General features: G+C 49.3%; 1 protein-coding gene across 2 annotated transcripts in view; it reads left to right on the top strand.

The window, feature by feature from the left end:
* Positions 1-27,830, top strand: part of DISP3 (dispatched RND transporter family member 3) — a 51,684-nt gene that overhangs the window by 11,340 nt on the left and 12,514 nt on the right. For both annotated transcript variants that reach the window (XM_004425581.3, XM_087446828.1), the window contains exons 2-10: positions 7,781-8,885; positions 9,803-10,022; positions 20,178-20,314; positions 21,207-21,341; positions 21,860-22,020; positions 23,337-23,476; positions 24,425-24,573; positions 24,799-24,960; positions 25,805-25,966. In XM_004425581.3, the coding sequence (XP_004425638.1) occupies positions 7,784-8,885; positions 9,803-10,022; positions 20,178-20,314; positions 21,207-21,341; positions 21,860-22,020; positions 23,337-23,476; positions 24,425-24,573; positions 24,799-24,960; positions 25,805-25,966 (2,368 nt within the window). In that variant the 5' untranslated portion in view covers positions 7,781-7,783. The remainder of the gene's footprint in view (positions 1-7,780; positions 8,886-9,802; positions 10,023-20,177; positions 20,315-21,206; positions 21,342-21,859; positions 22,021-23,336; positions 23,477-24,424; positions 24,574-24,798; positions 24,961-25,804; positions 25,967-27,830) is intronic.

Below are 27,830 nucleotides of genomic sequence, written 5' to 3'. Positions count from 1 at the left end.
CAAGGGCCTCTGTGGAAGATAATAAAAGAGTCAGCTCTGGCTGACCATAGACCTGCCCCTGAGCAGGGGCCAGATTTGGGATTCTTCCCATCTGAGAAGCTTATAATGACATACTGGCTGCCGTGACTCAGCAAGCTGGGTATCCCCATCCCCACTTTACAAATGAGGAAACTGAGACTTGCCCAAGGCGCCCAGCTAGCCACAGAGCCAGAGTTTGCGCCCAGGTCTCTCGGAATGCAAAGTCTGTGCTTATCTCCCCTCCCCCTGGGAAGATCCCGCCCTTGTGCTCTCAGTACCTGATATCCCTCTTCGTTTGGGGGACCAGTTCTGCCCCCTTGAGCCCATTAGAAAGAGAGCACAGACAGGGGGATAGTGACAGTGGCTGTTGTGACCATTAATGTTGGGTTCCTCTGGTGCCGGCTGGGACTTTTCCCCGGGTGACGTATTGACCGGAGCTAAGCTTGTTTGCCTGATTTATATGGAGCTGTTGGGTGTATGAGTCAGTGCCCACAGTTTCCTCACCAGCTGCCAGCCCGGGCAGGCCAGCCATCCTTCACGCGCTCCATCTCCGCAGCCCGCCTTCTCTGAGAAATAAGGGGCCGGGACAGGCTCACCACAGAGCCCCCCCCCCCCCCGCCCCAACTCCCTTCCCTCTCCCACCGCACCTGGGATCCCAATAAATAAACCCAGATTTTCTTTGAGGGAAGGAGTGGTCATGTGCCTCCCTCTGAATTTCCTGCCCTCTGCTGGCAAATTTAGCCGACGAGGATGGTGTTTCTCGGGAGCAGCAGGTCTGATGGGGGGAAGGTGCGGGCGCCGGCTTCAGCTGCAGCCGCAGAGCCAAGTTTCCTCAGGGCTGGGGCAGGAAGGATGCGGTGGGGGACTTAGGATCTTCTTGCCGGGAGAAGGGCCCAGACAAGTACTGAAAGTCACCCAGCCATGTTCCTTCCTCTGCAGATGTGGAGGGTGTTCCCTGGCTCTGCTGCCATTTTCATTTGAGCTTCTGGGTAGGACTTGGGGCTTCTTGAGAGAAAACTCTAGGAGGGCCCTAGGATCCAGATGCTAGGATGGGGCTCCCTGCTTCACCCCTACTTTCCCCCTGAGGAAATTGTATTGGTCAGGGTTCTCCAGAGAAACAGAACCAATAGGAGATAGAGAGATGATAGATATAGATAGATAGATTGATTATGAGGAATTGGGTCACGTGATTATGGAGGCTGAGAAGTCCCCAGGGCTGCAGTTGGCCAGCTGGAGACCCAGGAGAGCCGATGGTGTAGTGTCTGTCTGTGCCCAAAGGCCTGAGAACCAGGAGAGCCAATGACATAAGTTCCTGTCCAAAGCCAGCAGGCTCGAGACTCAGGAAGAGCCAAGGTTTCAGTCCGAGTCTGAAGGCTGGGAAAGACCAATGCCCCAGCTCTAGCAGTCAGCAGAGAGAGTTCCCTCTCGTTCAGCCTTTTGATTCTGTTCAGGTCTTCAATCGATTGGATGAGGCCCACATTAGCAAGGGCAACTTGCTTTACTCAGTCTCCACACCCAGAATTATGTTTGGTCAAATATCTGGGCATCCCGTGGGCCAGCCACATGAAATTAACCATCACACCCACGCCCCCTTTGAAGGGAAGGCCAGGCTCCCAAGACTGGTGGAGACTTCCTTTACATCGTGTCTTGAGCTGTCACCTATTGAGAGGAGAACTGTCAAAGCCTGGGTGATTTCAGGTCTTGTGGGGATGGTGCAGGCTTGCTAAAGGGCGGTGGGTTTCTTCATGGGGTACTGACATCTCCATTCTCAAGAAACTCAAGGGCTGCCTGGAATGAAGAGAAGAGGTGGGCTTTGGAGTTGGTAGACCTGAGGTTCAAACTCTAGTTCTACCTCTTAATAGCTGTGTGGCCACAAGGGAGTCACTTAACCTCTCTATTTATTCTTTGGTAAAATGAGGACATCCATAATGCTTCCCTTGCAGAGCTAATGTAAATATGAGAGAGGGTGGGTAGAGAACTTGTACATGTTCTAACATAACAGGTAATTATTATGTTATGATTATCTTAACAGGTGTCAGAGTTTCTGCATTGAGCTAGTGGGACTTATAGCTTCACCCCATCTGTGAGATTTTGCCCTGGTTTTACCACCATGTGTCCAATGCTTCTGCAGCATCCTGGCCTGAGATGGAGTTCCCAGGTCTCAGAGAAGGGGGCTTGGGACTCTGGATGGCAGGCACAAAGCCGGGGCATCTGGAGGGTGGCAGACTCTCAGAAGATGGGGTACTAGGACTTAGAACAGTGATGCCTAGGAGGGGCCGAGCCCTCTCTCCTTTCCTCCCTTCTCCGCCTCAGATGAGCTGAATTCACCAAAGGCGCGGACCCATAACCAGGAAGTGAAGAATGTCCCCACTTCAACATATCAGGGGTAAACAGAGCTGTTCCACTCAACATATCTCATTTTGAACTCTGCCCGAATCTCTCAGCCCGTGGGTGGGAGAATCAAAGACCCCAAGATGTTTCCAAAGACCAGAGCTGAACCAGGGAGGCAAAACACCCCGACAAGAAGAAAAGCTGATTAGCTCCTAATTGCCGTTAAATTATATATACATATAGGTATTTTAAGTCGAATCTGCATGTCTAATGTGATTTTTTGATTACATTTTAATAGTCTGGCTGGGATGGGGGAATGAAGAAGAAAGGGGTCTGTCATCCTTCGCCAGGAGGAGGGAGGTTGTAAACAGGGCTGCAGGCATGCTCCCGCATGAGGCCACATCCCTGAGCTGCTCGGAAGAAGGGCGAGACCTGGTGGGGGGCTGGGGGCGTCTTTGAGCCCCATTCTGTCCAGATGGGGACGTCCATCTGGCTTGTGACTTGAAGAACGCCTCTTTCCTTAGGCCTTAAAAATAGCTCCCCTATTTTGGCTCTTGGGGTCCACGCGTCATCTTCTCCAGGTCCAGTTGTTCCCTGAGGCTGCCAAAAACTTCCCCCCGAATCTGGTGATGGAGCAGAGCGAGCACTCCTACGGGCCACGGGTCCTGGGCTCTGCCACTGAAATATGGCCTAGGGTAAGTCCCTGTCTTCACTGGGTCTCAATTTCCTATCTGTAAAATGAGGGAGTTGGACTAGCTGTGCTCTCGGTCCCTTCTGGGTCCAATGGGACCATGGGGCCATGATCTACTTCCTGCTCATTTTAAAGACCCCTCTCTCCATCTCAGGGGAATAGGAGAGTCCACACTCATTCACCCATTGGGCGTCTGCCAACTCCCTCTCTCCCCAGGTCCTTCTGCTTTCTAACCAGGATCTCTCCTGCTGCAAGTTGAGTCAACTCTCCTTGTTTTCTCTCCTTGGAGGACAGAACCCCCCCCCCCCCCCGCCTATTATAGCAACTCCTCAAAGACTTGAAGGCTGTTAGCAAAAATCCCTTCCACACACATACACACATTCTATTTTTAAATAACATTTATTTTTGGTTCTAAAAGTAAGGCTGTACCTGATCATTGCAGAAAAATTGGAAATATACAAGTATACAGGAGAAAATAAAAATCACCCATAATCCTTCCAGACAGAGATAACTGCTGTTAATGGGTTTTTAAAAAATGCATATATATATGTGGATTTTTTTTCTGTTATAAAACTGGGATTATGCTGCAAATGTGGCTTTGGGTTACCCCAAGCCTGGCCCTTGAAACTGGGCCAGGTTCTTCCTTCCAAGGGTCCCCAGGGTCTGCTGTGCCCTTTTAGGCAGCTGCCCCACTTGCTTTTCCCAAGAAGAGGGAGACCTTGTTCCGTGGATGTGTGTCCACCTTGGTTCATGGGTCCCTGGGAGGCCCAGAGTTTAATGTTGACCACCTCTGAGTGTATGCGTGTGCGTGACAGAGACAGAGATGGAGTGGGGGAGAGAGGGAGAGAGCCCGTCGCTCACTGAGCAGGAGAAGTGCACTCCAAGGGCCCCCCCTAATGGGAGATCAGAAGGCATGATCTCAGTCCCCTGTGATCACAGTCCTACTGCGGGCTCTTCGCCTGAGCCAATGACAGGTACCCAAGGGGCCACCCTTAGCTCCCTTCCACGGAGCAGCTGGAGCTCTTCACTAAGCTAATCAATTCCCGTCATTTGAGAAAGGAAAACAGATTTGCAATTTGCTGCCCATCTCATGGAGGGGCCTGGGGAGGTGGTTGCTGGCTGAGGCATTGGTGTCAGACTCCACCTGCCAGCCGGGCCTCCCTCAGTTTGGTGGCATCTCTCAGATCCCACCCACACTCTTTGGCCTGCAGACTAGGGCTTCTCAGAGATTCTGGGGGTGTCACAGCTGGGGGCACCTGGGATTTTACCATCCCACTGCCAGATGAGGGAGACAGGGCACCAAGAGGGGCCGGGGCATGCCCAGGGCCACACAGAAAGTTGGGGGCACCTGTCTGGTGTGACTTCCCACATGGCAGCTTTGCTTTTCAGGGGTGGACTGAGAAGGTGGGAATGGGGTGGGGAGGGGGGTGACAGACAAAGAGCCCATCAAGTCCACTTCCTGCTCGTCCATTTCACACTCTCCAAGATCCTTCCCACCCCACGCAGAAGAAACCATACTCTCTGCCATACTCTTGTATTGTTTAGTGTCTAACTGTCCTCTGTCCAGGGGAAAGTTCTATCTAATATCTAACCCAGATTCTTCAGAGATTCCTTTTCCTTCCTTCATTCAGTAAATATCTGCTAAGCAGTGACCCCCTCCAGGAGTATTTTAGGCCACGGGAACCCAGCAGGCAACACGACAGCCAAGTCTCTGACCCCTTGGAGTTCATGTCCACAGCTGTGGAGCTCTCACTGGGAGGAGGAATGGCCGTGCCCAATTTTCTGGTCACTTAAATCCAGCAAATGCTGCCTGCAGGGCGCAGAGTCACACATACAGGACAGGCTCTCTTGCCCTTATGCCAGTTACTATTGCTTGTAACAAACTATCCCAAAACTTACTGATGTGTGACAACCAATGTGTTATGCTCAGGGACTCCGTGGGTCAGGACAGGGCACAGGCGAGGGTGGCTTAGCTCTGCTCCACAGGATCTGGGCCTCAGTGTGAAGACTTGCAGGCTAGGGGTTACTCAATGACCTGGAGGCCAGAATCATCCGGAGGCATCTTCACCCACATGTCCGGTGGTTGATGCTGGCTGTCAGCCAGGTTGTTGGCAGGAGCTCCTATGTGTGGTCTCTCTGCACGGGTTCGTTTGGGCTTCCTCACCGCAGGTGGCTGGGTTCCAAGGAGGAGTGTCTCAAGGGAGCCAGGTGGACGCTGCCTCGCCCTTTATTACCTAGCCTCCGGAGTCACAGAGCACCGCTTCTGCTGTGCTCACAAGCCCACCTGGATTCAAGGGGAAGGAATGCAGACATTACTTCTTGATGGGAGAAGTCTCAAAGTCACATCATGAGAAAAGCAAGTGAGATGGGAGATATTGTCGAGGGCATCCTTGGCAAATACAATGCACGTGGCTCTTTTTGGAGTTCACAGCCTTTAAGGAGAAGCGGAGTATAAAAAACAGTACAGGTCGTTCCCCAAGCACTTATACCCACCAGGCACTGTGGGCAGCCTGCTGACCACCTCTGTGGGGAGTCCTGTTAGCCCCGTTTTGCAGATGGGAAGATTGAGGCTCAGAAAGCTTACACTGCCTGCCCTAAGTTGTACAGCTGAGATTGGCACCCAAGTCTGTGTGCCTCCAAAGCCATAGCTCTTAACATTCTGCTACACTGCCCCACCTTTTCTGTCTCTAAGTAATTTTTACCCCAAAGCGTGGTGAGCAGCTTAGACAAGCAGCTGGTGGGGAGGGGAGGTCAGGTCTGGGAAGGCTTCTTGGCAGAGGTGACACTTGAACAAGGGCTTGAAAGATGCTTTAGATTTGGACGCCCGGGGAAGGGAATGGCATTCCTAGTGGAGTAGCAGTGGATAGAGGGGCCCCCAAATCACCCAAGCAGTGCTGCTGTGACCCAGAATCCTGGGCTTTGACCTCACACACCCACACATTGTGAACTGTACACCCCAAAGGGCAAGCTGAGGCTGGGGACAGGGTGGATGGACTTAGTCCCCAGGAAAAGTACAAAAGTGGCCCCTGCCCCTCTCCACCGTATTACCATCAGCTTCCTCCTGCGGTGGCTGGGATGGGGCGCGGCTCCCACATGCCCCCACCTCCATGTGCAGACTTGGTTTTGCCATTTGGAGATGGGGTGAGTCTGAGCCGCCTTTGGTTCACTTGCAGGAGTTTCTGCGAATACAAATTGGGCCTCAGGGCAGTTAGCGGCAGACTCGCTTTACGGCATCATAAACGGGAGTTTAATTATCTCATTGACAGGAATCTTGCATGTTACAGGAGCAGTTCCCGCCCCTTCCAGGCCTCTGTCCCTCTCAAGTCTTCTGCTGTGCCCCCTCCTCTCCCGACCACCGTCAGCACCCCTTGCTCACTCTTGCCCTTTCTCTCTTTCGTTTCCCTATTTGCATCTCTGCCCCCACCCAATTCCTCTCTCCCCTCTGTCTCTCCTCTTTCCATCTGTCTCTGTCGCTGATCTCTTCTGCATTCTGTCTCTCTGTCTCTGTTTCCCTCCTTCCTCTTGCCCTCTCTTCCTCACTTTCTCTGGGCTGATGGCAGCCCCCTCTTCCCGGACAGACCGTCTAATTGAAATGGAGCACTCTAGAGAATGTTAATAAGAAGGGCAGCATTAATTAGCCAGCTCTGGCATAATTAGCTCCCTCCTCTCACTGCCTGGTGTCTAACTGGGTAATGAATCTCTCTCTGTCCAAAGAGACAAGGGGGACAGGCCAGGCCCGGGGATGCCAGGGGACCTCCTGCCTTCAGGCCACCCTGCTGGAGTCCTCAGGCTGCCCAGCCCTGCCCGCTCCTACTGGGCCCTCCTGCTGCTTGTGCCCAAATCTTGGGGAGACAGATGCCTGACCCCTGCCCATGCCCAAAGGTTTGACTTTGCTGAGCTGCATGTTAAGTGGTCTGGGCCCGACAAACAGTGGCTGCAGCTGCAGCGTCCCAAAGAGGGGGTGGGGAACTACTGAGAGTTCTTGAGGAGAGCCATGACAGGCAGCAGTCCTGGCACAGCCACATGGGCAATGGCTGAGCACATTACAGTCCCTAGAGGGGAGCAAAGAAATCTATTTATGCGGCAGATAATAACTAATGTACTACACAGACTGCAGAGTGCTTCCACCCTTGACCCTCGCCACAATCGTGTGAGGCAGGAATGGCCACCTCTATTTTATAGACGAAGACTCTGAGGTTCAGAGAGGTTCACTGCCTTGCCAATGTTCACGCTACCGGGACCCAAACCAGGGTCCATCTGATTCCAAAGATCGTGTTCTTTACCTTCCACCCTGGTACTTCTGGAAGGTACTTTATAGTTGTTCATTAAATAAAAGTGGTTGCAGTGGAGTAACACCTCACATTGGCCTTGAGTTCTAAAATCAGAGAATGTAACAAAAATTGGGAAATCATGCGCAGTCAAATTTCCCTTGAATATCCCTTACATGGGGAGGAATATCTCTTCTGGGTGCAAATGAGCTAAGAATCTCCTTTTACTGTGGCCTTGAAAGCTACAATCTAGTTAGGGGAGGTGGTGGGCAAATAATAGGGCTTTTTCTTTCTGTTTTGTGCACGTGTGGTTGAATTCAGTTGGGTTGAATGCCTGCTTGGTGCCATTCCATTGTAGTATTCACACTTGGTTATGAGTGGGCAGGGTTAATACCCAGCACTGGGTGACTGCAGCCACAGGGCACCATCCTCTCCCCCTCTCCAGCCTGCTGACCCTCTCCCTCTCCTGTAGGCTATGGACTCAGAGGATGACCCCTTGCTGCAGGATGTGTGGCTGGACGAGGAGCAAGAAGAGGAGGAGGAAGCAATGGGTGAGGCCTTCAGGAGGGCCCAGAGGCTGGGGCCCCAAGCTGGGGCAGGGGGCCAGTGTTGCTGGCGGCACTGGACCTTGCCCTCCCGGCCCCCAGCCTCGGGCTTCTGGAGTACCCTGGGCTGGGCCTTCACCAATCCGTGCTGTGCGGGGCTGGTGCTCTTCCTGGGCTGTAGCATCCCCATGGCCCTGTCAGCCTTCATGTTCCTCTACTACCCGCCGCTGGACATTGACATCTCCTACAACGCCTTTGAGATCCGCAACCACGAGGCCTCCCAGCGTTTCGATGCCCTGGCGCTGGCGCTCAAGTCCCAGTTTGGGTCCTGGGGTCGCAACCGGCGCGACTTGGCAGACTTCACCTCTGAGACGCTCCAGCGCCTCATCTCAGAGCAGCTGCAGCAGCTGCATCTCGGCAACCGCTCGCGGCCGGCAGCCAGGGCCTCCCACGCGGTCCCTGTGGTGGCCCCGGGGCGTGGCCCCGGCCCGTCGTGGGACACCTCAGCCGCCCAGAAGCCAGTAGCCAATCGGAGCGGGCGTCTTCGGCGTGAGACCCCGCCCCTGGCAGATGTGGCAGCCAACCAGAGTGAAGCCCCGGTGAACCAGGGGCTGGAGGAGACTGGGCGCCACCAACCCAGCGACCCGCCCCCTGCGGCTGCCGCAGCCAATCAGAGCCGTGCTCGCCGGGGCGCCTCGCGTTGGGACTACTCTCGCTCCTATGTGAGCGCCAACACCCAGACGCATGCGCACTGGCGCATCGAGCTCATCTTCCTAGCACGTGGAGACGCAGAGCGCAACATTTTTACCAGCGAGCGGCTGGTCACGATCCACGAGATTGAGCGCAAGGTCATGGACCACCCGGGCTTCCGGGAATTCTGCTGGAAGCCCCATGAAGTGCTCAAGGACCTGCCGCTCGGCTCCTATTCCTACTGCTCCCCTCCCAGCTCGCTCATGACCTACTTCTTTCCCACTGAGAGGGGCGGCAAGATATACTACGACGGCATGGGCCAGGACCTGGCAGACATTCGGGGTGAGCAGGCCTGGGTGTGGCTGGGGGCCAGCCCTGTAGGGGACGTGGCCTGGAGGAGACAGAGGTGGGGCTTGTAAGGGATGGAGACTGAGGTTGGGTGGGGCTTGTAAGGGGAGGGTCCTGAATGAGCTGGGGCGGGGCTTGGTGGGGTCAGTACTTTAGAGGCTTGTAGGAGGATGGGGTGGGGCTTGGCTATGAGGCAGAGCCAGGCTGGAGTTGAGTGCTGGGCAGGCCTGGGGGCCGTGTGAGCAGGGGTTAGGTGTGAGATAGGACCGAGGGAGGCAAGGAAGGAGGTTTGGGCGCGTTCCTGGATTGAGGGAGACCAGGAGTTATGCTGTGGCCAGAGTCAGAGAAAGCATGGGCTGGGGCTTGGGCGTGATATTTTTTAGAGAGAAGCCAGGGTGTGGTTACAGAGAACTGGGCATCTGGTCAGAGGAAGATAGGGGAGAGGCTGAGGTTGAAGGAAGACCAAGTTGGGGTTAGTTTGAGGTGCATTAGGGATGGGACTTGAGGAAGGACAGGGCGGGGCCAGAGATGGTTGTGGGGGCGGGGCTTGGGCGTGCCTTTTAAAGGAGATGTGAGCAGGGTTCTAGGTAGATGAAGGAGGGCCTGGAGGGGGAAGGTGGAGTTATAGGACTGCAGAGACAGAGCCTTGGAATTGGGTGAGGTTCAAGCTGAAATGAAAATGTAAACTTAGTGGAAGCTGCCTGAGCAGATCTGGGGGCTGCTCCTCTTGGGCAGCTGTGAGTTCTCTAAACCATCCCTCTGTCCCATTAGGGACAGTTGGAGGCAGCCCGAGGGGGACCTTCCCAGCTTCTTAGGAAGGGGGTGAGGTGGTGAGAGGGCAGGATGATGCTGATGGAGGGCAGGTGGGAGCTGTCCTGCTGAGTTCTCAGGCCCCACCCCTGCCCCTGCAGGCTCCCTAGAGCTGGCCATGACTCACCCTGAGTTCTACTGGTACGTGGACGAGGGCCTGTCTGCAGAAAACCTCAAGAGCTCCCTCCTGCGCAGCGAGATCCTGTTTGGAGCACCTCTGCCCAACTACTATTCGGTGGACGATCGCTGGGAGGAGCAGCGGGCCAAGTTTCAGAGCTTCGTGGTCACCTACGTGGCCATGCTGGCCAAGCAGTCTACTAGGTAGGAGGGCCATCCACATCCGGTATGTCCCTGCCCTTGTGTGTACCAGGAAAGTGCTGTATTAGGGTAGAGAATTGGTTTCCAGGTGTTTCTTTCTCATAAAGCCCAGATCCCCTCCCTGCAACCGTTTCACTAGGAAGTCTTTCTTCCCAAATCGGGGGCAGAGCCAGATACATTCTCGCTGTCACTCAGACAGCTGAAAGGGCCCTTTTCTTGATAGGTGCTAATGGTTAGTGAACATGACAGCTTTGGACGGGGTAGGAAATCTCATAACTCTTGCACTGGAGGTCTTGAGTATCGATTTGCTCCTGAGATAGTGTGGAGGGCTATCTGGAAAGAGTACTGACCAGGGAGTAAGGAGTTCCTCTCTGCCTCTAGTACCCAGGGGGCTAGAAGTCACTTGACGTCTCTGGGCCTCAGTTTCCCTACTTATAAAATGGGAATGGGTCTTGCCACCATTCCACAGTCATTAGGAGGAGAAGAGCTATGAGATGTGAAGGTGCTTTGGGGCAGTGGGGACTTTGGATGTCATCCAAGCCTTGGGATGTGTCTCTAAGAATATAACTGGGCCCCTCCCCACAAGGAAAGTGCAGGATAGTTCATCCGTCAGTCCTGCTGGGGAATAATTTCAGTGTGTTTCAGTCTCCTGCCCTGCCAGGCCAACCCTGGGCACAAGAGGAATCATTCTGCCTGGAATTGCCTCGTTCCTTCCATTACTCGTCCATCACATTGAGCAACTACTGAGATCATTGGAGCTAACATTTACTGAGTGCTTACTCTGTGACACACACTGTTCTAAGCCCTTTATCCACCATCTCATTTAATTCCCACATCAACCCAATGAAGGAGGTGCTGTTATGATTCTCTTCATTTTACAGTAGAGGAAACTGAGGCACAGCTTAATTAAGTAAATTGTCCAAAATTGTAAAGCTCGTAAGTGGGGGAACGAGGTTAAAATCCAGGCTTTCTAATCCAGAGCCCCCACTCTTTGTATTTTCACACCAGTTGCTGCAATAGGAGCCTTCTTCCAGCCCTGCTTCTTTGCCAGGAAACCCCTGTTCATCCACTCAGATCCAACGTGGGCAGCTTTTCCCCAAGGCTGGGTTACATGCCCACCCTACCCACTCCACAGTCCCCTTCCTTCTCCTTGCGGGAGGCGGGAAACAGCATGCACAGGATTTGGAGTTAGATATATCCGGGGTCAGATCCCAGCTACTCCACTTCGCTGTGGGAGCTTCAGCGAGCTATTTCACCTCTCTGGGCTGCAATTTCATCATAGTGCTTGTCACTCTGTATTTTAGTTGTTTAATTCTTTGTCACTCAAAGTGCAGTCCTAGGGCCTTGTTAGAAATGCAGAATCTCAAGGCCTTCCCCAGACCTACAGGATTTCAAGTGCTTTGTTTGCACATTAAAGTTTGAGAAAGATCCAGTTTAATTATGTCCAAAAAGAGTGTGTGTGAGTTTGTTGAGGACTAGGATTGTTTCTGGTTCATTTCTGCTGGCCTAGCCTCTAGCACGTGCCAGGAACCCCTTAGTAGGGATTTGTCTGGGGAATGGATGGATGGATGAATGGATGCATAGATGGATGGAGGTGCCTCAGGGAAAGGTACTTGGCTGTGCTCGGAAGCTGGAAGGGGTTGGCAGTAGAAGGATCTTCAGGGTTTCATACCAACGATTACCTCTGCCTAATACATTCACCTGCTGAGGCAAAACCCCTGCCCTGGATAAAAAAGCCTCTCTCCCCTTCCCATCCTCCCAGAGCTTCACAGGAGTGGTGACAAGTAGACTTGACTTAGTATCTTCTTTTGGATTAAGAAAATCTTTTTTATTACTCTATTATTGGTTACCCAAGAGATGGCAACATGCACCTTGACTTATTACAGAATAATACAAATTATCACTTTTACTACTTCCCTGATAATACTAGAATCTTAGGACATGTTCATTGCATTTATACCCCTTCAGCCTTTTGCATTTTTGTTGCATGCATTTTAATTATATACATTTTAAATACCATAAGACATGACATTATTTTACTGGGTCCATGTCCATTTATATTTACTCACATGTTTATCTTTTCTGTTGCTTTTCATTACTTTCTACAATTTCATGTTTCCCTCTAGGATCATTTTCCTTGTATCTGAAGAACTCTCTTTAGTATTTTTTTTAGTGCAGATTTGCTGCTGATAAATTCTGTTTTGTTTGCCTAGAAAACATCCTTATTTTACTTTCATTTTTTAAGAATATTTCTGCTAGTATAGAATTATAAATTGACAGCTATTTTATTTTATTTTTTATTTTATTTATTTGTTTTTCTGTGAGGAAGATCAGCCCTGAGCTAACATCCATGCTAATCCTCCTCTTTTTGCTGAGGAAGACTGGCTCTGAGCTAACATCTATTGCCAATCGTCCTCCTTTTTTTTTCCCCCAAGGCCCCAGTAGATAGTTGTATGTCATAGTTGCACATCCTTCTAGTTGCTGCATGTGGGACGCGGCCTCAGCATGGCCGGAGAAGCGGTGCGTCGGTGCACGCCTGGGATCTGAACCCGGGCTGCCAGTAGCGGAGTGCGTGCGCTTAACCGCTAAGCCACGGGGCCGGCCCCAGTTATTTTCTTTTAATACTTTAAAGATGTCAATCCATTGTGTTCTGACTTCCATCATTTCTGTGGAAAAGTCAGCTGTAAATCTTTTTGTTGTCCCTTTGACTGAATGTCTTTTTTCCTCTGGCTGCTTTTAAGATTTCTTTTTGTCTTTGGTTTTGCCAATCTTACTATGATGTATGTCGGTGTGGTTTTCTTTGCGTTTGTTCTGCTTGGGGTGCACAGAACTTCTTGAGTCCATGGGTTAATAACTTTCAACAGTTTTAGGAAATTCCTGGCTGTTGTCTCTTCAAATATTGTTTCTACCTCATTCTCTGTCCCTTTTCCTTTTAGGATTCTAATTATACAAATGTTAGATCTTTTCACTGAGTCCCATGTGTTTTCAGTGCTCTTTTCTACTTTTTCTATCTATGTTTTGGTTTAGATATGCCAGTTCACTGACCCTGTCTTTTGTTGTGTCTAATCTGCCATTTAATGTCTACTGAGATTTTTAATGTTAATGTTATGTTTTTCTGTTGAGAATTTCCATTTGATTCTTTGTTATTGATCTAAATCCTGGTGAAATTCTTCATCATTTCATTTATTTTGCCCATATTATCCTCTCTTTTCTTAAACATGCTAATTATAATTATTTTAAAGTCCTTACAGCTAACTTTCAATATAGGGATAACCTGTGCATTATCTCTGTAGTCTGTTCTTTCATTTGGTTTTTGGTCATGTGGTTCTGCCTGTGAGTATGCCTGGTAATTTTTATTGAGTGATGAACATTGTGTATAAAAAACATAGAGGTTCAGATGATGTTATTTCCTCCATAGAAAGTTTATCCTTCCCTCTACTAGGCAGATAAGACTTGTGGCTGATCACCTTAAACAGTCAGTTGTTACACTGAGTCGAGGCTGGTTTGTAGGCCTGAAAATTCTCAGCCTGCTTCTAGTTTGCTCTTGGTTCTCTAGGATTTTCAACTGAGAGTCTGGTGTCTTCTGAAGAACCCGTTTCCCTGACAGGTTCCAAACTCTAATCTTTGTCTCTCAAAACAGCTAAAAAAAATTCACTCTGCTTTTTCAGAGGCTTTCTGCTTAGATTTTTAGCCTCATGCCCCACACAGCCCCAGTATTCAGCAAAAGTGCTGAGGGGAAAACTGGCCATATGCTCTGCTGGTCTGCAAGTTTCTACCTGAGGCTTTGCTAGTTTATCTGACTCCCAGCCTAGATTTTCAGGCTTCTGCCTGTGTGCAGAATCAGCAAATGCCTGCAGGGTAAAAACAGCTATAGAAGGGCACCTTACCTTTCCTAGGTTCTTCCCTTTCTGGAGTCTTAGCCCTCTGGTTCTCATTGCTTCAGGAACTCTCTACTGTCATCGAACAGATAATTTGTGAATTTTATCTGACTTGTTAGTAGTTCTAGGCAGGAATACTGGTCTTCCACAAACTATTCCTTTATACCTGGGAATAAAAATTTGGGCCTGTGGCCTTTTATAGCCAGCAACTGAGACAGGACCTGGAACCTAGAAGGCACTCTGTATATGCTATACAAATGAATGAATGAATGAATGAATGAATGAATAAACAATTGCTTGAACTTTCAGTTTTCTGCTCTAATGAAAGATCAATTAACCCATTTAATTCAACAAAGTAGATCATCCAAGGATCTTTTCTACTTGGTTTTTAAATGTCCTGTTTGGTTTTTTAAACAACTTTATTGAGGTATAATTGACATACAACCAACTGCATATACTTAAACAAGTTTACAGTTTGATTAGATTTTACATGTGTATACATCATAAAACCTTCACCACAATCAAGACAGTGAACATATCCATCACCCCCAGAAGTTTCCTCATGTCCCCTGATAATCGCTCCATCCCGTCTCTCCTTGCCTTCCCACCCCGACCCCAGGCACCACTTTCTGTTTTCTATCACTGTATATTGGTTTTCATTTTCTAGTTTTATATCCATGGCATCACATAGTAGGACTCTTTTGATTGACCTCTTTCACTCAGGCTAGTTATTTTGAGTTATATCCATGTATTGATAGTTTATTCTTTTTAAATGCTGAGTAGTATTCCAGTGTATGGAAATGCCACATTTTGTTCATCCACTTATCTGTTGATGGATATTTGGGCTGTTTCCAGGATTGGCTATTGCAGATAAAGCTGCCATGAACATTGATGTACAAGCCTTTGTGTGGATATTTACTTTCATTTGTTTTAGATAAATACCTAGGAGTGAAATGACTAGATCATATGTTAGATGTGTATTTAACTTTTGAAGAAACTGCCAGACTGTTTTCTGAATTGGTTGTACCATTATATGCTCCCACCAGCAGTGTATGAGAATTCCAATTCTTCCACATCCTCTCTAATACTTGGTATGGTCAGTTTTAAAAATCTTAGACATTCTAATAGATATGTAGTGGTATCACATTGTGATTTTAATTTGCATTTTCCTAATTACTAGTGATGTTGAGCATCTTTTTATGTGCTTATTTGACATCCATTTATCTTCTTTGGTGAACTCTCTTTTCAGGTTTTTGATGTCTATTCCAGCATCATTTATTGAAAAGATTATTCTTTCTCCACTGAATTTCCTTTGCACATAGGACAAAAATCTATTGTCCATGTGTGTGTGGGTCTATTTCTGGACTCTCTGTTCTGTTCCATCAATCTGTTTCTTTATTTGCACACTAGTACTACAGTGTCTTGATTAGGGTCGCTTTATACCATGTCTTGTCCAAGTGTTAGTCCTCCAACTTTGTTCTTTTTATTTTTTTTTTCTTTTTCTCCCCAAAGCCCCAGTAGATAGTTGTGTGTCATAGTTGCACATCCTTCTAGTTATTGTATGTGGGACGCCGCCTCAGCATGGCTGGAGAAGCAGTGCATCGGTGCACGCCCGGGATCCCAACCTGGGCCTCCAGTAGTGGAACGCGCGCACTTAACCGCTAAGCCACAGGGCCAGCCCCAACTTTGTTCTTTTTCAAAGTTGTTTTAGTTATTCTAAGTCCTTTGGATTTCCATATGAATTTTAGAATTTGCTTGTCTGTTTCTTAAAAAAAAAAGTCTGCTGGGATCTTCATTATGATTGTGTGGAATCCATAGATCAATTTGAGGATAACTGACATCTTAGCAATATTGAGTCTTCTGACCCATGAACATGGTATATCTGACATCTTTTGTCAGATGTATCCCTATTTCATATTTTTATGCAACTGTAAATAATAATATTTTTTAAATTTCAATTTCCAATTGTTAGTTGCTAGTATATAGAAATATAATTGATTTTGTATCCTGTAACCTTGCTAAACTCCCTTATTAGTTCTAGAAGTTTTTTGATAGATTCCATTGGATTTTCTACCTAGTTAATCATGTCTTCTGCTAATGAAGACAGTTTTACTTCTTCCTTTGCAAATCCTGAAGCCTTTTATTTCTTTTTCTTGCCTGATTGCACTGGCTAGAACCTCCAGTACAATGTTGAATAAAAATGATGAGAGTGAAACAATAATGTACAACAAAAATTTCACAATAAAAAACATGATGAGAGTGAACATCCTTGTCTTATTCCTAACCAAAATATGTAGGGTTTTTTGTAGATGTCCTTTATCAGATTAAGGAAATTCCCTTTTATTCCTAATTTGCTGATAGTTTTTTAAAAATTAGCAATGACTATTTGATTTTGCAAATTTTTTTTCTGCATCTAGAGAAAAGTCATGCAGTTTTTCTTTTTTAGTTTCACATGGTGAACTACATTGTTTGAGAGTTTTTAGTGTTAAACCAACTCTGTATTCCTGGGGTAAACTGCTCCCTTGGTCATGATATAGCATCCTTTTAATATAGTGTTAGATTCTGTTTGTATTCTGTGTTTATGGGCACAATATGTTCAAGATAGATATTGGGCTGTAGTTTTCTTGTAATGTATTTGTCTGATTTTGATATCAGGGTAATTCTGATATTATAGAATGAGTTGGGAAGTATTCTCATCTCCTCAATTTTCTGGAGAGTTTGTATAGAACTGGTATTATTTCTTCCTTAAACGTTTGCTAGAATTCACCAATGAAACTATCTGGGTCTTGAGTTTTCTTCATGGGAAGGTTTGAGTGACAAATTCAATTTTAAAATATATATATTATATAGGGCTATTAAAGTTATCTATTTCTTCTTGCATGAGCTTCGGTAGTTTGAGTCTTCCGTGAAATTTTGCCCGTTGTCAAATTTGTTGGTATAAAGAGATTCATAATATTCCCTTACTATCTTTTTAATATTTGTAGAAACTGTAGTGATATCACCTCTTTCATGTGTGTCTTCTCTTTTTCGTGATCAGTCTGGCTAAAGGTTTATCAATTTTGTTGATCTTCTCAAAGAACCAGCTTTTGGTTTCATTGATTTTTCTCTATTGTTTTTCTGTTTTCTATTTCATTGATTTCTGCTCTGATCTTTATTATTTCCTTTCTTCTGCTTACTTTACATGTGCTTTTCTCTCGTTCTGCTTCTTTGAAGTAGAAGCTGAGGTCATTGATTTGAAAGCTTTCTTCTTTTCTAATATAGGCATTTATTGCTATAAAATTCCCTTTGCGTATTGTCATAGCACATCCCACAAGTTTTTATGTGTGTGTTTTCATTTTCATTCAATTCAAAATACTTTCTATTTTCCCTGTTTATCTCTTCTTGACCCATGTGTTATTTAAAAGTATATTATTTAATTTCCAAATATTTGGGAGATTTCCAGATATTGTTTTGTGGCTGATTTTTAATTTAATTCTCTTGTGGTCAGAGAACATATTTTATATGACTTAGGTCCTTTTAAATTTATTGAGTCTTGTTTTTGGTCCAGAATATGGTCTGTCTTGCTAAATGTTCCCTGTGCATTTGAAAAGAATGTATACTCTACTGTTGTTGGGTGGGTATTTTATAAATGTCAGTTAGTCAAGTTGGTTGATTGCGTTGCTCAAGTCTTCTTTAGCCATATTGATTTTCTGTCTAATTGTTCTAGCAATTGTTGAGAAAGGAGTTTTGAAATGTCCAACTATAATTGTGGATTTGTCTATTTCTTTTTTCATTTCTGTTAGTTTTTGCTTCATATATTTTAAAGCTCTGTTATAGGTACAAAAACATTTAGGATTATCGTATCCTCTTAAGGAATTGACCCCTGTATCATTTTGAAACTATCTTCTTTATCTATGGTAAAATTCTTTGCTCTGAAATTTACTGCATTTGTTATTAATATAACCACTCCAACTTTCTTTTGATTCATTTATCATGGTATATCTTTTTCTGCCCTTGTGCTTTTAACCTATTTGTGTCTATATTTAAAGTGAATTTCTTGTATGCAACTGGGTCTTGATTTTTTCTAATCTGACTGTCTCTGCCTTTTAATTGGGGGTGTTTAGATGATTTACAGTTAATGCAGTTATTAATATGGCTAGATTTAAGTCTATCTTATTTTTTTATGTTTGTCCCATATAGTCTTTGTTCCCCTTTCCTTCTCTTTTGCCTTCTTTTGGAGTAATTGAGTATTTTTTATTATTCCATTTTATTTCCTTTGTTGGCTTTTTCGCTATAACTCTATTTATTTTAGTGTTTGCTTTAGGGTTTATGATATACATCCTTAAATTATCACAGTGTACCTTCAAATGATGTTATATCTCTTCATGTATAGTGTAAGATCCTTATAATAGTATACTACCATTTCTTTCCCCCTGGTCTTTATGCTATTGTTGTTATTTGTCTTTATATATGTAACAAATCCCACACTACATTATTATTATTATTGTTTAGAGGGCCAGTTATCTTTCAAAGAGATTTAAATAAGTAACAAGAACATTTTACATATTTATTCATGTTTTTACCATTTCCAATGCTTCTTATTCCTTTGTGTAGATCCATGTTTCCATCTATCATCATTTTCCTTCTGCCTGCAGGACTTCCTTTAACATTCTTCTAGTGCAGGTGTACTGGAGATTAATTCTTTCAGATTTTGCATATTTGAAAAAGTCTTTATTTTGCCTTTGTTTTTGAAATATATTTTTTCTGGGTATAGAATTCTAGGTTGACTTATTTTGCCAGTAGGTAAAGGATGTTGCTCCATTGTCCTCTCATGTGCATTGTGCCAACAAGAAGTCTGCTGTCACTCTTATCTTTGTTCTTCCGTGTGTAATGCACCTTTTTCCTCAGGCTGCTTTTAAGATTTTCTCATGGTCACTGGTTTTGAGCAATTTGATTATGATGGGCATTGTTGTAGTTTCATTTGTGATTTTGTGCTTGGAGTTCATTGCTCAAGCTTCTTGGATCAGTGGGTTTACAGTTTTCATCAAGTTTGGAAATTTTTCAGCCTCCTTTGGGGAGTCCAGTAACCCATATATTAGGCTGTGCTGAGGCTTTGAAACTCTCAAGGCAGTAAATCAGGGTAACCATAGGGCCCATTGTATTTCTCATCTCTATGGGGTCATCATCCTTTGTTGTCTTATGTCCAGAGTCTTGTTTCATATATTTTCTCATTTTTTTGTTAGTTTCACTGGGAGGGTAAATCTTGATTTCATCTTGTTACTCCATCTTGGCCAGAAGCAAATGTCACTCCTGTGTGTATTTTAAAACTCAACTTGACCAGCCTGGTTATATTTTTGCTATTAAGAATAACTTGTGTTAAATGCACACTGAATGGCAGTGTAAAACTGATTATGTGGAAGCAAGTTTGAATTTAGAATTTTGCTGTGAATAATTGAGAATTGAGAGATAACAGAATTTGACTGTAATTTATTATCATCTGTGTAGAGCAGTGTCTCAACCTTGGCCATACATTTGAATCACCTGGGAGGTTTTTAAACACTGATGATTCAGCTCCACTCCTAGAAATTCTGATTTATTTTGTCTTAAGAGTATGGCCAGGGGCCGGGCCCATGGCTTAGCGGTTAAGTGCGCACGCTCTGCTACTGGCAGCCCGGGTTCGGATCCTGGGCGCGCACCGACACACTGCTTCTCCAGCCATGCTGAGGCTGCGTCCCACATACAGCAACTAGAAGGATGTGCAGCTATGACATACAACTATCTACTGGGGCTTTGGGGCAAAAAAGGAGGAGGATTGGCAATAGATGTTAGCTCAGAGCCAGTCTGCCTCAGCAAAAAGAGGAGGATTAGCGCAGATGTTAGCTCAGGGCTGATCTTCCTCACAAAAAAAAAAAAAAAAAGAAGAGCATGGCCGGGATTTTTGGAAGCCCCAGGTGATTTTTTTTTTTTAATTTTTATTTATTTTTTCCCCTCAAAGCCCCAGTAGATAGTTGTATGTCATAGTTGCACAGCCTTCTAGTTGCTGTATGTGGGACACGGCCTCAACATGGCCGGAGAAGCGGTGTGTCAGTGCGCGCCCGGGATCCGAACCCGGGCCGCCAGCAGCGGAGCGCGTGCACTTAACCGCCAAGCCACGGGGCCAGCCCCTCCCCAGGTGATTTTAATGTGCAGCCATGGTAAAGAGCCGCTGTGAGGTGGATAGCTCCTGGTCCTTCTCCAAGTGTTAGCAGCCGTCTCTAATCCACTTGTGTCTTTCCTCTCTCCATGTCCTCCTTCCACCCAGCAAAGTCCAGGTTCTGTACGGGGGGACGGACCTCTTTGATTACGAGGTGCGCAGAACCTTCAACAACGACATGCTCCTGGCCTTCATTAGCAGCAGCTGCATTGCCGCCCTGGTCTACATTCTCACCTCCTGCTCAGGTAGGGCTTCTCTGAAGGCCCAGTGTGGAGCCAACCCCATTCTCTCCTCTCAGTGTGCTCCTGTCTGGCCAAAGCCTTCCTTCTCAAGAATGCTAGAAATAACCTTGAAATTCATCCTGTCAGAGCTGGCGGGGAGGGGTATTCAGGAATCACCTTCCAACTCCAGGCAGGTAGACTGAGGTCCAGAGGCAGGTTGGGCCTGCCCCCACTCCCTGGACCTCACATAGTTTAACATTTTGCCCTCTGACCATCTTTTTCTTGCTGATAACCTTGTTTTGGGGAGTCTAGAGTATTGGACCCTCCTTATGGATTATTCTGTATCATGTTTCACAGTCCCAGGTCCGTTTTGGCCCCCAGTTCACTATTCCACTGCCACCTTCCCATGTTCCCTTGCTGCTTCTTACTGTATATACAGTAGGTACTCTTTATTGCCCAAGGAATGAGAGATTGGTAACACCTTCAAAAATGGAAAAGACATTCATTCATCCATGTAACAAATATTAATTGGGCACCAACTATGTGCCAGATGCACTAAGGTGCCAGGGAACCAGTGATGAACATCACAGACACACTTCCTACCCCCATGGAATCTCTAGTCTACTGGGGTGACACGTTAAGTATATAAAAATTCCCTACTAGCACTTGAGGTAAGTTCTGCAAAGATGAGGGCCCATGAACAACCTTCTTACTCAGAGGTAGCTCCCTCTGCCACTTGGGCTCCTGCCGGCCCCTTCTCTGGGCATGGAGATGTGCTGAGCACAGAGCAGGTGGTGAAGGGCGCCCCGCTGGGCGGCGGCAGGTGTGAGGAAGGACCCAGCTGGGGTCAGGGACACTGCAGGGGGTGTCCCCTGGGTCCCCCCACTCCATCGCCTGTGCCTCTTGCCCTGCTCAGTGTTCCTGTCCTTCTTCGGGATTGCCAGCATCGGCCTCAGCTGCCTGGTGGCACTCTTCCTGTACCACGTGGTCTTTGGTATCCAGTACTTGGGCATCCTCAACGGGGTGGCCGCCTTCGTGATAGTGGGCATTGGTGAGTTGCCTCCATTGCCGTGGTGATGGGCACTTGGAAACTCTGCCGCAAAAAGGGGACTTCTCCCAGGATGCAAAGCCTAGCTTCCATGGAGGCTCCGAGAAGTCCCTCTCAGACCTACCTTGGAGCCTTGGAGTGTGGTGGGGGCTAGACTGTGAGTGGTGGGCGGATCCTTGGCATATGGTGGGTAGAGCCCCCAAGGGGTGGAAAGAAAGGCAAATATGCTGGGTAGAAGTTAAAAATGGCGGGAAAACTCTAGGAAACATGGGAAGGAGGCTAAGATTTGGAAGAAGGGGCCTAGTTCTGGGGATGGGGTGGGGCCAGGGAGCGTGGAGGGTGGGGCTTGGGTTCTTGGTGAGTGGAGCCAGAGTCAGATGGGTCTTTCCAAACTCCGCTGGAGCCTGACCTCCTGACCAGAGGGCCTCTCAGGGTTGGTCTAGGCCCAGGCTGGGTCTGATCCTGGAGACAGCAGAGTGATGCTGAGCCTGCTCCTGCTGGCCTGGGACTCTCTCCCATAGGTGTGGACGATGTTTTTGTGTTCATCAACACCTACCGCCAGGCCACCCACCTGGAGGACCCCCAGCTGCGGATGATCCACACCATCCAGACGGCAGGCAAGGCCACCTTCTTCACCTCCCTGACCACAGCCGCCGCCTACGCAGCTAACGTCTTCTCCCAGGTGACCGCCCTCTGTCCCCATCCTGGCCTCCCTGTTCCTCCCGTGCACACTTGGCCCCTGTCTCTGCTCTTCCCACCTGGCCTTCTCTTGTAGCTACACAGCCTTTGCCTCAAGGCACTTGCCATGTCCCCAGAGTTTTTTTTTTTTTCACTAATCACCATTACCAGAACTTAACAAATGGGAAAATTATATTAATACAAATAGTATTTATTATTGATGCTCACTAATAGTAATTCAGCCTCCACCCTGAAGGGCATTTGGCAGTTTCCGAAGCTCTTTCACATTGAGTCCTCATGACATACCTATGACATAGGTATGATTGCTGTCCCTCTTTTCCTAATACAGAAACTGAGGCCCAGAAAGGTAAAGTGACTTCCCAAGGTCACACAGCTGATAAGTGGTGAGCCTGACCGAGTCTCCTGACCCTGGTCCAGAGCTCTTTCCACCCACTGCATCGTCATCCCTCACACTGACTCTCCTCGCGCTGGCCTCAGGCTCCTTCAGGCCTCTGAGTTGGGCTCAGGAGAAGGAGCTGAGTTTGGGCCAGGTCCTTGGTGCTGGCAGAACCTGAGAAGCAGTGAGCCCACCTGGATCTTTGAGAGATTTTATAACCTGGGCTGGGTATCCCGTTTAGAAACCACTAGAGGCTTTGGGATTATCCTTCCCAGAGGCTGGGTTCATATCCCACCTCCGCCATTTCCTGGCTGTGTGACCTTAGGCAGGTTGTTTAACCTCTCTGAGCCTCACTTTCCTCACGTGTGGATTATTCAGGGGCTGAAATGAAATGATTGTGAAAGTGTTTGCGGACAGGGGAGGCTCGTCTGCTTGTTGGTTAGTTTCTTTCTGACGTCATGCCATGTCCTTGTGCAGGTCCCGGGACACTTCTGGAGCACGCCCATTGCTCCTAGGCCCCAGCTCCCTGTTCCCGCTGTGTGGCAGCAGTCCCTCCCTCCCCCTCAGTAGCATGTGGCCTGGTCTGATGGTGTGTGGTCAGAGGAAGACTCCTCTGACCCCTAGTCATTTGTGTGATGGCAGTTACCCAGCACTTGCTCTGTGTCAGGCACTGTTCCGGGCAGTGGACTGCAGTGTAGACAAGAGCCTCCGCTCCAGAGGAGGGACTCTTTCCTCCCCTGCTGTGTCAACCCCTGCCTTCTGACGTCCTCCTGGGCCAGTGCCTGCCCTCCCGGCAGCCTGGGCCTCCTCGTCCTGCCTCCTTCTGGGAGTGGGCTGGGGTCCTGAGTGCCTTTGGCGGCAGAGTCCCTGGGCTCCCTGAGCTCCAGGCCTGACCCCACACCCCCTCTACTCTCCATCGCCAGATCCCGGCCGTGCACGACTTTGGCCTCTTCATGTCCCTCATCGTGTCCTGCTGCTGGCTGGCTGTGCTCTTCACCATGCCTGCCGCCCTGGGCATCTGGAGTCTCTACCTGGCGCCGCTGGAGGGCGCCTGCCAGGCCAGGTGCGCTGGGCAGGTGGGGTGGAGGGGCCATGTCCTCCTCTCAGTGAACATCCATGCCAGGCCCTCGGGGCCACTCAGCATGCCGCCTTCCCTTCCAAAAGCTTTGTGGTTCTTTCTTGAGTACCTTCTGTATGCCTGGTCCTGTGCTGGGCACTTCCGGGGTACAAGGGGAGGGGAAGAGAATCCTGTCTGGTAGTTCCCTTTTGTGATCACCTACTATGTGCCGGGAAGTGGGCAGAGTGCTTTTGTACAAGATCTTATTGCCACCTCCCCACCAAGGATCCTAGGAGCTGGGTTCTCTGATTTTGCCCATTTTACAGACGAGGAAACAAGGGCTTAGGGAGGCTGGGCAACTTTCTCAAGGTCACCCATTTAGGCAGCAGAGCCGGGGTTTAAACCCCATAATCTGCCTCCAGATCTCTTGCTCTTAGCCGCCAAGTTAAATGTCCTCAGGGTTCTCGTCTTGGTGGAGAAACAATATTTAGATGTGGTGAGCCATGTGCAGAGTTGAGCAGGTCGGTGCAGAGTTGCTGCAGGAGGTCGAGGGGTTGGGGTCTTGTGGGCCACGTGGTTGGGGAAGGTGCAGGGGGCAGGGAGGGCCAATGGATCAGGCCTGGGTGGCTGCCTGGGGTTGGGAGCACTGAGAGGTAATGGAGGGTCTCTGGGCTTGGGGCAGGATGCACAAAGGCAGGAATGTCAGGGGTACCCCCCTCCCTGGGTAATGGCTGCCGTCACCATTTGTCTCCCCAGAGGAAGAGTGGCACTCAGCCCAGGGGGAGATGGCACTGGGAAGAAGTCAGGCAGCAGGCTCCTAGAAGTCTGTGATGAGAGTCCCGTGTGGGACATCAGCACAGTGTGATACCTGAGTTCAGGTGGTGGCCAGGGCCTCCCCCCACCCTCCCTGGACACCCAGGACCCTTGGGGCTCACCCCTCTCCTTTCTCCATAGCTGCCACCAGAAATGTGGCCACAAGAGTTCCCTGCACTTCCCCGGGGATGTGTTCGCAGCTCCTGAGCGGGCTGGGGGCAGCCCTGCCCAGGGCCCCATGCCCTACCTGGACGATGACATCCCCTTGCTGAGTGTGGACGAGGAGCCAGGTGAGAGCTGGCACGGGCCTGCCCTGCTGACCCTGACGAGATCCAGCGATGGCCTCTGCCGGGGGAGGTAACCCGTGACAAGGTGGTTTGAGGACAGCCTGGTCCTGAGGGCCCGTGGGGATGCCCATCAAGCATTCGGGCTTCCCTGGAGAGGGCGGAGACCAGGACGGACCTTGACCCGAGTCTGGGCCAGGCCTCTGATGGGGCACTGCTCTGCCCTGGCAGTGTCGCTGGAGCTGGGAGACGTGTCCCTGGTGTCTGTGACCCCCAAGCGCCTGCAGCCAGCCCCTGATGGGGGCAGCCGGGGTCAGCTCATTGCTCAGCTGCAGGAGCTGCTGCACCACTGGGTCCTGTGGTCAGCCATCAAGAGCCGCTGGGTGATTGTGGGTAAGTGGGCTCTCCACCCTCCTTCCCCTCTGTCTCGCAGCTTCTCCCAGTGCCTGAGGCGTGGGGGACAGACTCCCCCAAAGAACATGCAGGCTTTGGGAGCCCACCCCCTCCTGCAGATGACCTGGAGGTCGGGGACTGGGTTGGTGTCCCTCACCCTCTCTGAGCCTCGCCTCCCCCGTGTGCAGAGTGAAGCTGGGCTGCAATAGCTGCTGCCTCTTGAGCGTCTGTGACGTGCAGGTGTGCTGGGCGGTAGAGCAGAGCACTTAGAGCTTGTGCTCTGGGCTTAGACCAGCTTGGCTGAGTTGCAATCGTAGTTCTGCCACGTCCTAGCTGTGTGCCCTTGGCTGTGTCAGTCTGAGCCTCGGTTTCCTATCCTATAACTGGGATGAGAACAGTGTCTATCTAGTAAGGCAGTAGAAGGAATGCCACAGTGCGTGACAAGCGCTTAGCCTGGTGCCTGGCGTGTAGTCAGTGGTCGCTAAGCCTTAAGTGCTGTTATCATCCTCATCCTCGCTGACAGTGTTTAGGGTTAAAGTGGATGTGCCGGCTCTTTATAAACTGTTAAGTGCTCTAAGACGGTGGCTGGTTCTTGTCCAGGACTATGAGCTTGTAGCTTTGAGCCTGACCCCCAAGTGACACGCATGACAACCAACCCCTACCCCTGGAGGACCGGTCCCAGCAAGCTTCACCCGCAGGCTGGCGTGCTGGGTCTCTGCCCGCTCCCTTGGGACCCGCCTCTCCCCATGAAGGGAGCAGGTCTTCCCCAGGGCCCTGGAGGCCCCAGCCGCGAATGCGCCGCCTGGGCCCCAGCCCTGCCTGGTGTGGCGTCCTCTCTCCGCAGGGCTCTTTGTCTCCATCCTCATCCTGTCCCTGGTGTTCGCCAGCCGACTCCGCCCCGCCAGCCGGGCCCCCCTGCTCTTCCGGCCCGATACCAACATCCAGGTGCTGCTGGACCTCAGGTACAACCTGAGCGCTGAGGGCATCTCCTGCACCACCTGTTCAGGTGAGGTTGCGGCCGGGGTCCCCTGCCGGGCCCTGCTCTCTGTGGAGTCTGGGGCTCAAGCCTGTTGGCTTGAGAGATGCGAGATCCAGGCTCCCCATCGCTGCGTGACCTCAGCAAATCATCCCACCTCTGAGCCTCAGTGTCACCACATTTTATTAAACAAATACTTACTGGATGCCAGCGATGCTGGCGCTGGGGAGACCACAGTGGGCAGGACAGGCTTCCCGAGCTCAGGGAGTTCATTCTGCTGCTAGGGCCCGTTGTTATAGTAGATCTGAGCTGTGATGGAGGAAGAACAGGGTGCCTGGGGAGCTCACCATCGTGGAAGGCTTCCTGGAGGAGGTAGTGTCTAAGCTGAGACTCGAAAAATGGGCAGGAGTTAGCCAGGCTGGGAGGGAGAGAAGGGAAGGACTCTAGGCAGAGGGAAGCATCAGCGATGTGCAAGACCAGGGCCGAGTTTGAGAGAGGCAGGAGCCAAGGCTAGTCAGGTGGGCTGGGCCAGGGCCGGGTGGGCCAAAGTGAGGAGTCTGGGTTTTTTTATAATTGTCACTGGAGGGCTGGCCCCGTGGCTTAGCGGTTAAGTGCACGCGCTCCGCAGCTGGCGGCCCAGGTTCGGATCCCGGGCGCGCACCGACGCACCGCTTGTCCAGCCATGCTGAGGCCGCGTCCCACGTACAGCAACTAGAAGGATGTGCAGCTATGACATACAACTATCTACTGGGGCTTTGGGGGGAAAAAAATAAAATAAATAAATAAATAAATAAAAAATAATTGTCACTGGAAGCTAGTGGAGGGTTTTAAGCAGACAAGGGACATGATCCAGTCCCCCATGTGCTGTGTGGAGGTGGGTTGGAGGGCCAGAGTGGAAGCTGGCTAGGAGACCAGGTAGGAGGCTGGTGCCCTCGTCTAGACGAGAGATGGTGGGGACTGGGCCAGTGTCCCGATAGTGGCAGTGGAGTCAAGAGATTTGTAGGAGGTAAAATCCATATGACTTGGTTACGGAGTGGGTGTGGGGGATGAGCAAGGAGGTGAGATAAAGACGTCTCCTTGCCATGGAGGTGGTCTGGTCCAGGCCCTCATTTTACAGAGGGGAGCCCGAGGTTGGGGTTGGGGCGTGGGAAGTTGGCCCAAGGTCATACGGCTTTGCCGGGGGCGGTTAGAAACCAATTGAGAAGATGCTTCGGCAAGTGCTTCCTGCTCCTAGGAGAGGATCCGCTGACTGCTGTAATTGCCTTCATTTAATTAGGGCCGTGTTCAGATTAACCTGGCCTTCCGCTTGGTAATGGCATTGGCCGAATGCGCCGAATGCATGATAATTGACTGCAGCTCAGAGAGGTGCCTGAAGACCCCCTCCTAGATCGGAGCCAGCCCTGGCCACAGCTCCAGCCCGGCTCCTCTCCCTGCCTGCCTGGGCGTACAAATTACACTCCATTATCACTGCTGCCACAGGCCTCCTGCCTCCCTCAGGGCCTGGGGTCAAAAAGCCACGTCAGCTCCCATTTCACAGATGGACAAACCCCAGGGTGGTCCCGAAGTTCCTGGAATTATCTGGAGAAGGGCCAGGACCCCAGCCAGAGTCCAGCCCCCAGCCCTTGTATCTCTTAGCTCTCTGAACTGCCTCTTAAAGGGACCCCTGCATATTGTAGCAAAAAGGGCTTTGGCTTTAGGGGCAGACAAGACTGGATGCTAACGGGGCTCTGCCTCTCGCTTCCTCTGCAGGTCACCCAACCTCCCTGAACCTCTGCTTTCTTTTCTGTCAAGTGGGGTTAATAATAAGGACCTCCTAGGATTGTTGTGAGAATTAAGTTTTTGAAGGTGTAAAATTTCTCTCCTTAAAAAACAAAAAACTAATCCACCATGCTTG

The sequence above is a fragment of the Ceratotherium simum genome, chromosome 22 (assembly GCF_057802395.1).
Source record: "Ceratotherium simum simum isolate JZ-2026a chromosome 22, ASM5780239v1, whole genome shotgun sequence".
Classification (NCBI taxonomy): domain Eukaryota; kingdom Metazoa; phylum Chordata; class Mammalia; order Perissodactyla; family Rhinocerotidae; genus Ceratotherium; species Ceratotherium simum.
This window is presented reverse-complemented; position numbering and strand designations above follow the sequence as displayed.